At 43.2% G+C, this 14,664-nt stretch overlaps 1 protein-coding gene across 1 annotated transcript; it reads left to right on the forward strand.

Moving 5' to 3' along the window:
* Positions 1-1,886: 1,886 nt before the first annotated feature.
* Positions 1,887-9,088, forward strand: LOC136453910 (leucine-rich repeat receptor protein kinase MSP1-like). Its single transcript, XM_066454464.1, has 3 exons — positions 1,887-2,103; positions 3,793-3,880; positions 4,833-9,088. The coding sequence occupies exon 3, from the start codon at positions 4,855-4,857 to the stop codon at positions 8,734-8,736; it is 3,882 nt and encodes a 1,293-aa protein (XP_066310561.1). The 5' UTR covers positions 1,887-2,103; positions 3,793-3,880; positions 4,833-4,854; the 3' UTR covers positions 8,737-9,088.
* Positions 9,089-14,664: the final 5,576 nt, after the last annotated feature.

A 14,664-nucleotide genomic window follows, 5' to 3' on the forward strand; every position in this document is an offset into this window, starting at 1 on the left:
ACACACTTTGACACGTTTTTAGTTCTCAAAGGAAAGTTACTATACTATTGTGTGTACACATTTGTGTAGTACTACGAGTCTATATAATTACAATTGACGCCCCAATGCCAATAATAATTTTGACCACAAATGTATGGTGTGCACAATGTGCATATGCATGACAACTACTTCCATACTAAAAAAAAAGAGCTGAGGAAAATACGTTGATAAGAAACCACTAAGTAGTTTCTTTTGTCCATTTTGCATTCAATGTTTAGCTGTTCAAATAACCATAATGGGAATCCATGAAGAGATATGTGTTTTCCACTTTGTGATATGCTATATTTAAAAAAACCAAATCTCCTTATGGGTTGGTCAGATAATTGGTTCGTCCTTTGTTTACTCTTAGAACGTGTGCATAGATATGAAACCCCTAAATGCGAGTATACTAACAATGCGCCATGTATATCACTTAATCACCCCCTTAAAGCCATGTTATGGGTCGTGAAATAGTCGCAAATATTGCACTTTATCATATTCTAGAAGACTTGCATGACCGGAGAAAATGAACATGCATTACTGACCGATGGAAACAGAAGACGTGAAGGCGATAATTAGCACAAAAAAGGAACACCAACTCATCGGCAACATCCGAGGCACCCACAAAAGGCAACTCAAAAGCCGAGAAGACCTACTGACCTTTTTCTTCCTAGCTTCACACAAACGGGTGGTTGAATAATCTGTTTGGTACTTTGTTTGCTATTAGAATGTATGAACATATATGGAACCTCATGCGAGTACTAATAACAATATATCATGTACTTTGATGTCATGATGTAGTGGTAACTCTCTTATCTACCGTGTGTATGCACTATGAAATAAACCGCAGAACCTCCCTCTACCATGTTTTCGATTTTCATAAGAAAAGTAATTACTATTATAGTAGTATATATAAATGTGCGATGTGATAAGCATGCATCTAAGTTGAAAGGCCATTAACGTCACCTCTACTAGAACCACGGTTGATCTTTGCCTGTCAACACTATTTTACAAAAGGAAAAAAAACCATTGCTGTCATGTGACAACATGTAACTAGGCTGGCTCTCTCACGGTTGTGTGATACAACTGTCTATACATGATAATCGACATCACAATGCTTGTCCTTTGCATAACAGTTTTGACTAAAAGCTCATAGTGTGCGCATCGTGTATGCACACGACAATTCTTTCGCCCTAAAAGAGACAAGAAAAATAATAAATTGATAAGAAGCCCCAACAAATAACTATATTTGTCTGTTTTCCATTTAAAATACCTAGTTGTTCAAATAAATAATTACAGTCTGATTGATTGGAATCCAATAAGAAATATGTGTTCCCATTTGTAAAATTACCATTTCTATTAAGAAAAATACGCTACAATTGGAAAAGCCAACTCTCCTTGTGTATCCTTTTGTTCACGCGTGCACAAATATAAAATTAGAAACCTCTAAATCTGAGTACATACTTTTTTTTTGCGAGACAAATCTGAGTACATACTAATAACAATGTATTATATATATCGTCTAATCATTCTCTCTTTTTTTTTATCATACGTTGTGATGAAATAACCAAAAATGCAATGTTTTGACATGTTCTCAAAGATTTTTCCACGTAAACATGACTAGGAAAGAACATAAGCATATATCGTCCATCCAACAGTGGAAACGGAAGACTAGTAGCAGCTGACCGAGATGACGCAATGGACGACCGTGTGGGCCGTGGCTTTTACCGGCCGGAAAGGAAGGCGATAAGCACAAACAGACGAACACGAACTCATCCCAACTCGGAACTCGGAAGGCAGGCGCCCCACGAAAAGGCAACCGAGAACCCCGCCGCCCTTTTCCTTGCCGCTGCCTTCATTTCCTGCCCAACACCGCCTTCTTTCCTTCCATCGTTGCCACTCGCCGACTCGCGCACGCACCCAACAGCACCACCACCAGTTCGTGCGTGAACTCTCCTTCCCCTCGGCTCTCGCCGCCCACGCGTCCCTCGTGCCCGCGCCGCGCGCTCTCCGCGGGGGCACGGCACCGCCGCGCGCCGTCTCCGCGACCGGCATTGTGGAGCGCCCGCGACTCCGGCTGGTGAGGTAAGAGCATGATCCTCCTTCCCTCCCGCCCGCTTGGTACGTACCACCCTCGCGTTGTTCTGGGCAGGGTTTGAGCGGGGTAGCTGCACCGCGGTGGCGGTGCGGTGTTGCCTTGCGTTGCTCGTGCTCGTGCTCGTGCTCGTGCTTGTGCTTGTGGCGCTTCTGCTGCTACTGAATTCTCTCGCCTCCTCGCTGCCTTTCCCCTTGTTGGTGCGCTTCGTGCACTGGATTGGTTCTGTGGGTTTCTGTGCACTGGTTCTATGGGTGGTTCATGGCCCCGGCAGCCACGGGGTACCGGTGGTAGCATGGCGGGGCGTGAAATTCTGCCGTCCATAGTCGTCCGTGGTGTGGCGACGGCGCGGCTTCATCCGGGTAATTTGTGGGGAGGCACGAGCACGAGGATTCAGTTCGGACGAGTTGGGCGCTGTTTGGAGCCTTTGGTTTCTGATGATTCTGTTCTTCGCGGTTCTCAATTTTTTCGTTTAATTGTTTTCCATTTTTCCTGGGAGAAAAGGCGTTCCATTTCGCTCCTCCAAATCCCGCACCCCCATTTCGCTCCCCGTGCCGTGGCTTCAATTCCTTCGTGCTGTCTCGGGCTACGTGCTAGTAGTTGTACTGGTTGTTTTTTAAGGAATGCTTCTATTGAATGCGACTGGAGTATTTAATTGGACTTGGTTGGTCAGCATGCACAGCCACACTGCCACACGGCCCGATAAACAAATCACAACCCAAATGATGGCCCAACTCCCAGGTGGAGAAGAAACATCCCAGCAGCCAGCAGCTTCTGCTGCAGTGCTGTACTGATCTACTGTGAGATCAACAGTTCAGTAAACCTGCTGGGATCAAGCCAGAAAATTCTGATCTGCTGTAGTGCTTGTACTACTAAGGGGGTGTTTGGATTGACCTCACAGTGGCTGTCTCATCGAATATTTGGATACATGTATGGAATATTAAATATAAACTAATTACGAAACTAAATGCACAGATTGAGACGGTTTTGCGAGACGAATTTTTAAGCCTAATTAGTCCATGATTTGACAATATGGTGCTACCATAAACATGTGCTAACGATGGATTAATTAGGATTAATAAATTCATCTCGTGGATTACCGACGGATTCTGTAATTTGTTTTTTTATTAGTACCCGAACACCCCATGCGACACACCTCCACGTGACACCTCTTAAACTTTAGTCACTGGATCAAACACCCTCTAATGTTCGTTGGCTGAAAAAGTACGGCTTATCAGCCAAGCGAAGAGGGCAATGGTTCATCTGTTGTATGAGTTTGGCAACCTGTGAGAACAGGAGGAGAGAACCATGGTTCCAAGGGTAACTAAACTGAAGTTCCTTCTTTGTCCTGTATGTTTGTAGAACTGTTGATGCGGTTGCTATTTGGCAAAATTTAACGCATCTGCAGTGATTGGCATGACAATGGCCCCGTTCGGCTTACCTTGTAATCCACACTATTCAGCTTGTTTTTTTCAGCTGGAACAATGTTTTTTTCTCCCAACAATTCAGCCAGAACATTGTTTTTCAGCCAATTCAACCGAGTTTCAGCAAGCCGAACGGGGCCAATATTTGCTATCACTACCTCTTTATTAGTTTGAGCGGATGCTATGAAATACAATGGCTCTCAACCAAGGCTAACCATCGAATTGACATGGTGTTGACTTTTTTTTCTTCTCCAGGATATGTATTGATATACGTTGCCGCTTTGATTGTTGGTCTTCTTCTTCTTCTACCACTACTTGAATGGAGAAGGCTATCAAATTAAAGGTATTGACAATAGTTTCAGTTTCAGTTGTTCTGTCTTTCGAATCTGTACATATAGTTAGGGCACTGCATGCATACAGTTCTCGGAACTACAAAAGTATGGACACTTTGTATATGTAGTGAGTACCTTTTAAGGCACTCCTCCTTATCTACTTCGGAAACAAAATTTAGCCCTAAATTTATGTAGGAGCTAATGTAATTAAAATGATTACAATGGCAGCAAACATGTGCTGGTACAATATGTGTTCTAAAATAATTTGTCACGTCCAGATGTTGTATGGTGCTTGTCACATTCACAAATCACACCAATTGAATTAGTAGTATCTCATCTCTTGCTATAAATGTTTGTAATGTTGGATACGAATGAAAAGATTAGAACGAACATTGCATAAACTCTAGCACACGAATGCTTTATATCAGGTACATATGCACAATATTAGTTTATGCGCGTACCTGCTTGGTGCATGGTATAATTGGGTAACAGATCATGGTTATATTAGGCAACAAATAAATATTTTATTTCATGCATGCTATCTTTCCAAAAGCATGATTAGTTTGGAGCCTGCTAGTTTTGGAGCACCTTAAAATTTTCCATGTGTAGTTCAGGGTTTACATGTGTAGTTCAGGGTTTAGGCATTAAACAAAAGTATGATTAATGGTCTACTAGTCATTTTAATTTTGTCTTTGTGCTCTTTCTTTTTTAAATAACCAACCAAAAAATCTTAATGTCCTGTTGGAGGCAGAGCCAAGTTTTTAAAGATCTGTTCCAGGACATAAACTATGTATTTAGTTTCAGGATATGGCTTGATCCAAAACATTTGAAACCAGATTGCCACTTTAATTGACTTCTTTTGTAAAGCTGAGGAAAAACTATGGAACATCTTTTCTCCTGCAGCTCATGTTGATCCTGTGTGGTCCTTCTGTAGCTGCTAACTTGACTATTTTCTTTGTGCAGATTACAATTTGAACTGCTGGCAATGGGACCCCATTGTTTCTTCATCTTGATCCTACTGATATGCTTCACCCCCAGCTCTGCTTTGGCTGGACATAATGATATAAATACCTTGTTCAAACTGAGGGACACGGTCACTGAAGGGAAAGGATTTCTCCGTGATTGGTTTCATTCAGAAAAAGCCCCATGCAGTTGGTCAGGTATAACTTGTGTGGAACATACTGTAGTGGAAATAGACTTGTCCTCTGTGCCAATTTATGCCCCATTCCCATCATGTGTCGGGTTATTCCAATCACTTGCTCGTCTCAACTTTAGTGGTTGTGGGTTTTCTGGTGAGCTTCCAGATGCCTTGGGGAACCTGCACAATCTTGAACAGCTTGATTTGAGCCATAACCAGCTTACAGGGGCCCTTCCTGTTTCATTGTATGGATTGAAGACATTGAAAGAAATGGTGCTTGACAATAATTTCTTTTCCGGGCAATTGAGCCCCGCTATTGCACAGCTTAAGTACCTCAAGAAGCTTTCTGTATCCTCGAATTCTATCTCTGGCACCATTCCTCCAGAGTTGGGCAGTCTGCAGAATCTGGAGTTCCTGGACCTTCACATGAACGCACTTAATGGGTCGATACCAGCAGCTTTGGGTAATCTGTCTCAGCTCTTGCACCTTGACGCTAGCCAGAATAATATCTGTGGCTCAATATTTCCAGGAATAACTGCAATGACAAACCTAGTTACAGTTGATCTCTCTTCAAATGCTTTGGTGGGGCCACTACCTAGGGAGATTGGTCAGCTACAGAATGCTCAACTGTTAATATTGGGACATAATGGTTTCAATGGAAGCATTCCAAAAGAGATCGGTGAACTAAAGCTGCTGGAAGCGCTTGAGCTCCCTGGATGCAAGCTCACAGGCATCCCTTGGACAGTTGGTGATCTCAGAAGTTTGAGAAAGCTTGATATTTCAGGGAATGATTTCGGTACTGAACTCCCGGCATCTATTGGCAAGCTGGGAAATCTGACTCGTCTATCTGCAAGGAGTGCTGGGCTTACTGGGAATATTCCGAGAGAACTTGGTAACTGCAAGAAGCTTGTCTTTGTTGATTTCAATGGCAACTCCTTTTCTGGCCCTATACCTGAAGAACTTGCAGGTTTAGAAGCCATTGTCGCATTAGATGTGCAAGGGAACAATCTATCTGGTCACATTCCAGATTGGATCCGGAATTGGGCGAATCTTCGTTCAATATATCTGGGGCAGAACATGTTCAGTGGACCCCTGCCAGTACTGCCATTGCAGCATCTAGTTGTTTTTTCTGCAGAAACCAACATGCTATCAGGTTCTATTCCTGGTGAGATTTGTCAGGCCAAATCACTGCAGTCACTCAGGTTGCACAACAACAATCTGAATGGGAATATCATGAAGGCATTTAAAGGGTGCAAGAACCTTACGGAACTTAACCTGCAAGGAAACCATCTTCATGGTGAGATACCACATTACTTGTCTGAGCTACCACTAGTAACAGTTCAGTTGTCCCAAAACAACTTCACAGGAAAGTTGCCGGAGAAATTATGGGAATCATCAACTATTCTGGAGATCACACTCAGCTACAATCAGTTTACTGGCCTTATACCTGAAAGCATCGGTAGGCTCTCCAGCTTGCAGAGGCTACAGATCGACAGTAACTACTTAGAAGGGCCTATCCCGCGGTCAATCGGCGCTCTAAGGAATCTGACAAATATCTCTCTATGGGGCAATAGGCTGTCTGGGAACATTCCACTTGAGCTCTTCAACTGCAGAAACCTTGTCACCCTGGATCTAAGCTCTAACAATTTGTCTGGCCACATCCCGAGTGCCATATCTCACTTGACATTTCTCAACAGCTTGAATTTGTCTAGTAACCAGCTGTCCAGTGCTATACCTGCTGAGATCTGTGTTGGATTTGGGAGTGCAGCTCACCCTGACTCAGAGTTTGTTCAGCATCATGGCTTGCTTGATTTGTCATACAACAGATTGACTGGCCATATCCCAACAGCTATCAAGAATTGTGTTATGGTTACAGTCCTCAACCTCCAAGGAAATATGCTAAGTGGTACCATTCCACCAGAGCTTGGAGAACTGCCAAATGTTACAGCCATCTACCTTTCTCATAACACATTAGTTGGCCCCATGCTTCCTTGGTCTGCACCATTGGTACAACTGCAAGGCCTTTTTCTCTCTAATAACCACTTAGATGGCTCCATTCCTGCTGAGATAGGCCAAATACTCCCCAAAATCGAAAAGCTAGACTTATCCAGTAATGCACTTACTGGAACACTACCCGAGTCTCTACTCTGCATCAATTACTTAACCTATCTGGATATCAGTAGTAACAGCCTCTCTGGACAAATCCCATTCTCTTGTCCTCAAGAAAAAGAGGCATCAAGCTCCCTGATATTGTTCAATGGGAGCAGTAACCATTTCTCAGGGAACCTAGATGAGTCTATTTCAAACTTCACACAACTGTCTTTTCTTGATATCCACAACAACAGCCTCACTGGAAGTTTGCCCTTTTCACTTTCTGATCTCAGTTATTTAAACTATCTTGACCTCTCAAGCAATGACTTCCATGGTCCCGCCCCTTGTGGTATCTGCAATATAGTTGGCCTCACATTTGCCAACTTCTCTGGTAATCACATTGGCATGAGCTGCTTAGCGGATTGTGTTGCAGAAGGCTTTTGTACTGGAAAGGGTTTTGATCGGAAAGCACTTAATTCATCTGGTAGAGTTCGAAGAGCAGCAATCATTTGTGTTAGTATACTCATTGTCATCATTGTCTTAGTTCTTCTGGTGGTTTATCTGAAACGGAAGCTATTGAGAAGCAGACCCTTGGCTCTTGTACCTGTCAGCAAGGCCAAGGCTACCATTGAACCAACCTCAAGTGATGAGCTTCTAGGGAAGAAGTTTCGAGAACCCTTGAGTATCAATCTTGCAACCTTTGAACATGCACTTCTGAGGGTCACCGCAGATGATATTCAGAAAGCCACGGAGAATTTCAGTAAGGTGCACATTATTGGGGATGGTGGGTTTGGCACTGTCTACAGGGCAGCACTTCCTGAAGGTCGGAGAGTAGCGATCAAGAGGCTTCATGGTGGCCATCAGTTCCAAGGTGATCGTGAATTCCTGGCCGAAATGGAGACAATTGGAAAGGTGAAACATCCTAACCTTGTTCCTCTACTTGGCTACTGTGTGTGTGGTGATGAAAGGTTCCTGATATACGAGTACATGGAGAATGGGAGTCTTGAGATGTGGCTCAGGAACCGGGCTGATGCCATCGAAGCACTTGGATGGCCAGACCGCCTGAAGATATGTATTGGTTCTGCCCGCGGGCTTTCATTCCTGCATCATGGCTTTGTGCCCCATATCATCCACCGTGACATGAAGTCAAGCAACATTCTATTGGATGAGAACTTTGAGCCAAGGGTCTCTGATTTTGGCCTTGCAAGGATAATCAGTGCATGCGAGACCCATGTCAGCACTGACATTGCCGGTACATTTGGCTACATACCTCCAGAGTATGGCCAGACAATGAAGTCCTCTACAAAAGGTGACGTCTACAGCTTCGGTGTTGTCATGCTTGAGCTGCTCACGGGGCGGCCACCTACAGGGCAAGAGGAAGGGGAAGGGGGTGGAAACCTTGTTGGCTGGGTGCGATGGATGATAGCACATGGTAAGGAGGATGAGCTGTTTGATCCTTGTTTGCCTGTCTCAAGTGTGTGGCGGGAACAGATGTCCCGTGTGCTCGCCATTGCCCGAGACTGCACTGTGGACGAACCATGGAAGAGGCCAACTATGCTGGAGGTGGTGAAGAGCCTCAAGATGGCCGAAACAATAGAATGTGGACCTCTGGTTGTGACAGTCACTAAGGACATGTAATGCCGATGTATGGAACTGGGTGTTCAGCGAATGTTGTTCTTGTGTTGATATAATGTAGGCTCCTTGTAGCTGTAGCTGTACTGGTGACTGTAATGAGAGAAACTAATGCTGCTCGTGTTCAGGCTGTAGTTATTGATGTAACCTTTTCATCTGGACCCAAGCAAGCACTTATGATATGGCAGGGATTGTTTAAGCACATAAGATGCAGTGACTAGGTACTTCATAGAATTGCCCGTACTGGATTTAGCTCTTCTGATTTTGCATTCTACTACATTTCTGCTTTGTTGTTCTGCTGCATTGACTGAAAGTACTTGTATGAGCAATCCTAGAATTGCTAGATTCAACTCATGCCAGTTTGGCCTGATTACTCATGTATTCTTGCTGCCTCAATGGTGCTATACTGCTGCTGTGTAGGAATTTGTGTGCAATTGAACGTGTTGACTACTGGTGATTAATGAGAGAAACTAATGTCACTCTGTTCAGGCTGTAGATGTAACTGTTTTATTTGGATCCAAGTACTTTATCTGGCATGTGGTAGGGAGTGTTTTACAAGCTCATCAGATCACTGTATTCATGTTTTCCCCCCCTTTTCCCTGTGTTAAAGAGAATTAGCAGTCGTAGATTCATTTTTGTTTCTGTTAGATCAGACTCAGCTCATCTGATATTGCATTCTATTTTGTTGTCTCACTGCTTCTTGCTCTATGCTTGAGTAGTTCAGATAATTGCTTGCGATAATATCATGGCCCTTTGCCCAGATTCAGCTTGTGATTTTTCATTCTTTGGTATTTCTGATGATGATGCCATACACCCTGTTGTGCTCACTAGAAGTTTTGCCCCCTGTGCTGAAGCAATTCTAAGGTCCTGCTATTTTGAAGCAGTTCTAAGGTCGTGCTATGTTTGCTAGACTCAGGCATTGTTACTGGTGCTACTGCAGCATAGCAACTTTCCTGCACAAAGGCAGTGGGGAAGGAGATGAGAATGAAGAACTGAACAATTATGCATCAAATGAACAGACAGACGGAGCACTCGCAGGAACTCTTTATCTGAAAAAAAAAATATACTCGATGCAGCCTTAGTGTTCTGACTTCTGAGCATCTGACAGTATTATTGGAAGGCTTCAAATAGTGCTCGGATCAAGTAGCAATTTGCCGTTGAGAACTGGCTGGTCTGAAACTTGGCTGAAACTATTGTTTTGGCTGAACTTGGCCTCGTTCGTTGGTCTGAAACTAAATGAAAAACACTGTTCTGGCTGAATTATTATGAGAGAAAAACATTATTCCGACTGAAAAAAGAAGCCGAACAAACTGAATATGGAGTAAGCCGAACGGGGCCTAAGAGCTGCAGAGTGAATGTGGCGACTGTAATGTTGGCATTCATATGGCAGTGCAGGTCCATCCGGTCGGATAACAAGCCCACGGACTAACAGGAACTGTTTTTCCTGACCGTTTGCATGGATCCCGTTTTAACTCGAGATTTCCCGTAATTTCCCCGTTTAGTTATGACCCAAAAGCTCAGACAAAACCTTGCTCGCCTTTATAGTTCACCTGGGCGCCTGTGCTTCATCGCTTGCCCGAGGTGGGACTAACTGCGCGAAGCTGTGCTACTGGTACAACCAATTAGGTGTGCACATATAGATATGCACATGGGCCACGGCCTGGGTAGCTGTATTACGCGCTGAAGCATCCTGGGAGTGCTGAAAATGGATGGAAAAAAATCTTGTCCTGACCCGATCTATTTTCTACTTTTGTCCTGCATGTTTTTCATATTTGCGGGATCTAGTTTTCGTATTTATGGATACGGGAGAGGTTGTTTGCCGCCCGTTTTTGTGGGGTTTCATTTTCATTCGGGGCGAACCTGCATTTACCCGTTTTCAATCTATTCAGAATATGCCTGACAATTATTTGTCCTTACGTTATGTTAGTACACCTACTAATGCATGTTAATGTGTTAATACACATGGCATGCAAGTGTGAATATGCTCGTAAGTGTGTAGTGTTGTGTGACTTTATACATCCTTATCACTGACTTAATTTTCAGGCTTTTCGTTCGTGCTTCTCTGTTTTCGTATATCCACATATCCTAATTCCATTTGTGATTCTGATCCTGTTTCTGCCAAATGTGTATGGTGGCCAATAAAAGCAAGGAGCAGGTTGAGATTTCTATTTTATTTTTCTTTGCATTTTTGCAGTTAGGTTCTAAAGATTTTATGACAACTTAAAAGTAACGTTTGATGTTAGTTTATGGCTCGGTTCGTTGATCTTTCAAAAAAAATTAAAAATAATATTTTTAATGATTAATTGCAAATCTAGCATTTTGAATGAAAGAATCGTAAATATAGTATTCTGTCGGCAACTAGTGGACCAATAGGGTTCCTATCGACAGCTGGAGGGCTGACAACCAGTAGCCGACTAGACTCCATCTAGGATAGCTCAGCGGGCCATATCGGCCCCCTGATAGCCGATAGGGCCCTATCGGCCTGTCATCGACCGACAGGCCATAAAATATCAGGTGCCCGCCTTCTCCCTCGCACTCTCTCTCTCCCACACGCGCTCCCTCCCTCTCTCTCACCGCCCCGCCTTCACCCGCCGTCGTTGGCGCCATCCAGTCGCGCTGGCGGCCTCCCCTCACCGGCAGCCACCAGATCTAGCGGAAGGCGTGCCGTCGCCCCACCCTGCCCACGCGGGTCCTCGGCATATGGAGTCGACCCCACCGGCACGACATCACCACCCTCCAGACTAGTGGACTTACCCTACGGCCCAACTTCGTCACCAAGGAGGACAGCCTGGGAAGCGTGGTCGTTGAGGAGGTTGACTAGTACTGGTATGGTTGTATGCTTCTATGGATGTGAACTAATGTAATCCTAGATTCCTAAAGACTCCAAACGTATTAGTCGTTTTCTAACAAATTACTGAAGGCAACAGTCCAGTGGAGTCCTAGCCTGCATCGAGGCAAAGGACAAATCAATAGAGAAACGTAGGTGGCTTTACAGGTTGGTACGCTATTCAGGTACCGTCACTTCAACAAAGGAATCCCAGTACACATATACGTTGTAGCCTTTCCAACTAATTGTCACGTTTATCCTTTGCGTACTGGGGCGACAAAGTAAAGGAGTACAACATGAAATACTGCAATCGGCATTGCAGGGGTGTAGGGCTTGTCGGCATCTGGATAACCGACTAGCTTGGCGGCCGGCCACTAGGCACTAGCCGAATGGGCCTATCGGCCTCCCAGATGTCGTTAGGCATGCCGATAGGATCCTGTCGGCCTCTAGATTGCCGACAGGGTGCTATATCTACTATTTTTTATAACAATTTCTATATTTGTAATTAATCATTAAAAAATATTTAAAAAATCTTGATCTTTCCTACGTTATGGACGTGTATTTGACCGCATTGTATTGTTTCTCGTGTCCTAAATTTCCTATTTCGATTTTCCCAGCCGGCATCTTTGATTCGGTTTCTATTTATGTATAAAAATGTGAATCTCTACCCCCATAATACACCACTTCAAATTATGCTACAGCCACCAAATAAATCACATATCTACAGTCACAACCTAAACTACGTCCACCCCACGAAACACACACAGTTAAAGATCACATTAAAAACGTACGCATCGGATTAACTCTCACTCATTCTCTCCCTACTCAACCACATCCGATGGTCCTGCTTGTTTGGATGTGCCTTGCCCCAGCGATCGCCCGTGCCCCCGTCCCAGTGACGCGAGACCGCGACACCCAGACGCGAGATCGTGCCCCTACCCCAGCGACGCCTTTAGCCTCCGAGGCTCCGCCGGCACGTGCGGAACCCACGGCCATCATTTTAAGAGCATACAATAGTAACCATAGCAGGTATTGTAATTCTATGTTCATTCGAACCACTATATTCCATAGTACAATTACTACGATATTGGGGCTAGCCAAGTTTCTCACTATCCGGGAGAGACGTCGATTCGAATCGATTTCAACCAGCTAGAAATTTATTCCTAACACAAACCCAGGCAGACCAGATCAACGGTCACCTTAGGTCACCTTTGGTACAACTCAAGTACATATTTCGCGGGTTCGCCCAGCGCCGCACAATCAAGGACAACCAAATGCTAGGACGTTCAGGTCCAGCCTGTCCTTAGGCTCAGTCTGGCTCTCCGCACATCCTTACTACCATCCAGAGTGCGCACTCTTACAGAGCAGGCTCGGCTTGAGTTGAGCTATTCGGCTTCACGGTCGAAACGAGTTATCCGGCCAGCTAAGTGATAGGCATACGTTCAATCTTGTTAGAAGTGCCAACAATGGTACGGTCCTTAATTAGCACAGACGGAATCACATGAGTCAACCTACCATAGACTCCACCCGGCCTTGATTTACTTTTTACCCCACGGTTCTTTTCTATGATAGCAAATATAGCCAACAGTGCTTTGGTATCCACCTATATCTCACAGGTGATAGGAAATCACCCGACTTCTATCGATCTAAGCATGGCTAAGCATATATTCGATCCTGGACCTATACAAGGTTAAAGGTACTCTTCTAGACAAGGAATTTATATGCATCAGTGGTTCCAATCAACTCTTATAACCTAATGCATCAATCATAAGGACTTGAGTAATATTTTGTAAAATATTGGGAGACTTATAATGCTTCGGGACTTGCCTTTCAAAAAGGAAGTGGGGCGGTGATCAGGGCACTCCGGAAGCTCTTTTGGGGTCTCCTCCTCGCCTTAAAGAGCTACGGCTTGAGGAATCTCCTACTGGTCCCCTTCTTCTTCTTCGTTGAACTCCAGCAACATTATCTCCTCCATCGATCCTAGATGCATGAGTGTTACATGAGATAATGCGAATGCATTCATGTTGGCAAGTATAGTATGATGATACATGATGAATGGATTCTTGCAAGAATTTTTAACAACATGGTGTTAAAGAAATAACAAGTGCATCACATTTACTGAGTATGTGTATATCTCTTCTTGCTTATTTAATCAACTACTTCAACAATGCATTTATTGTATCACAAAACAGCAGCTACTTGTTTTACTCATAACTAAAGTTCTACTTATCCAAATGTGGGGATCTTGGACTTTCTGGAAAGCTTATAAAATTATCTACAACTTTCCTTTAATACTCTCACTGTGATTCAAGAGTTAAATTGGGCAAACAAATCATTCAATAAAATCTGTCTAGAAAGTAAACCTTTTGGACAACAAACTTGTAACAGCTAGAACTCAAAAATCCTAAGTCCTATGGCTGTGAAAATTTAACACAAGGTAGATTAGTAAGTTATCTACAACTTTGTTATTCACAAATTTTACAGTAGAGACCATTATCCATATGAAATCATCCAAACAATCAAAACTATACATGCAGTCATGTATTTGAATGATAAAGCGATAATTAGTTATTTGTATACAATCAATGGCTTCTAAGCCTTACCATTGACATCATCAGTTACTATGCATCATAAGAACCATAGAAAACATTATGCTTAATCACAATCTAATTATTTAATTGTCTTTCTTAATTTAATTAAATAATTGGGGTAAATAATAAACATATACCAAAGGTATATCATAAATTCTCAAAAATTTATAGTGGCTTACTAGTTCTACCAATAGCCTACTGTAAAAGTTTCATGCCAATTTACCAAGTAAAACATCATATGCATAAATGACAAGGCATAAAGGCTTAAAACAACATAAATAGAAAACCCTAGTGAAAAGTGTCAAGCAATAGATTTCATATTTTTCTTAGCATCCATATGGTACTAGGACAACCTCCAACAAATTTCATGAATATTGGATTCATAAATAATTTATAAAAATTCATACAAGGATCACCTAATTATAAAAGGAAAATCTATAACTACAAATCCATTCATGCACCGACCCTCAAATTTTTATCAAAGCTTATGCTTGTCAAGAACAGCTCACCACATAA

This window comes from Miscanthus floridulus, chromosome 5 (assembly GCF_019320115.1).
Source record: "Miscanthus floridulus cultivar M001 chromosome 5, ASM1932011v1, whole genome shotgun sequence".
In the NCBI taxonomy this organism is placed as follows: Eukaryota; Viridiplantae; Streptophyta; class Magnoliopsida; order Poales; family Poaceae; genus Miscanthus; species Miscanthus floridulus.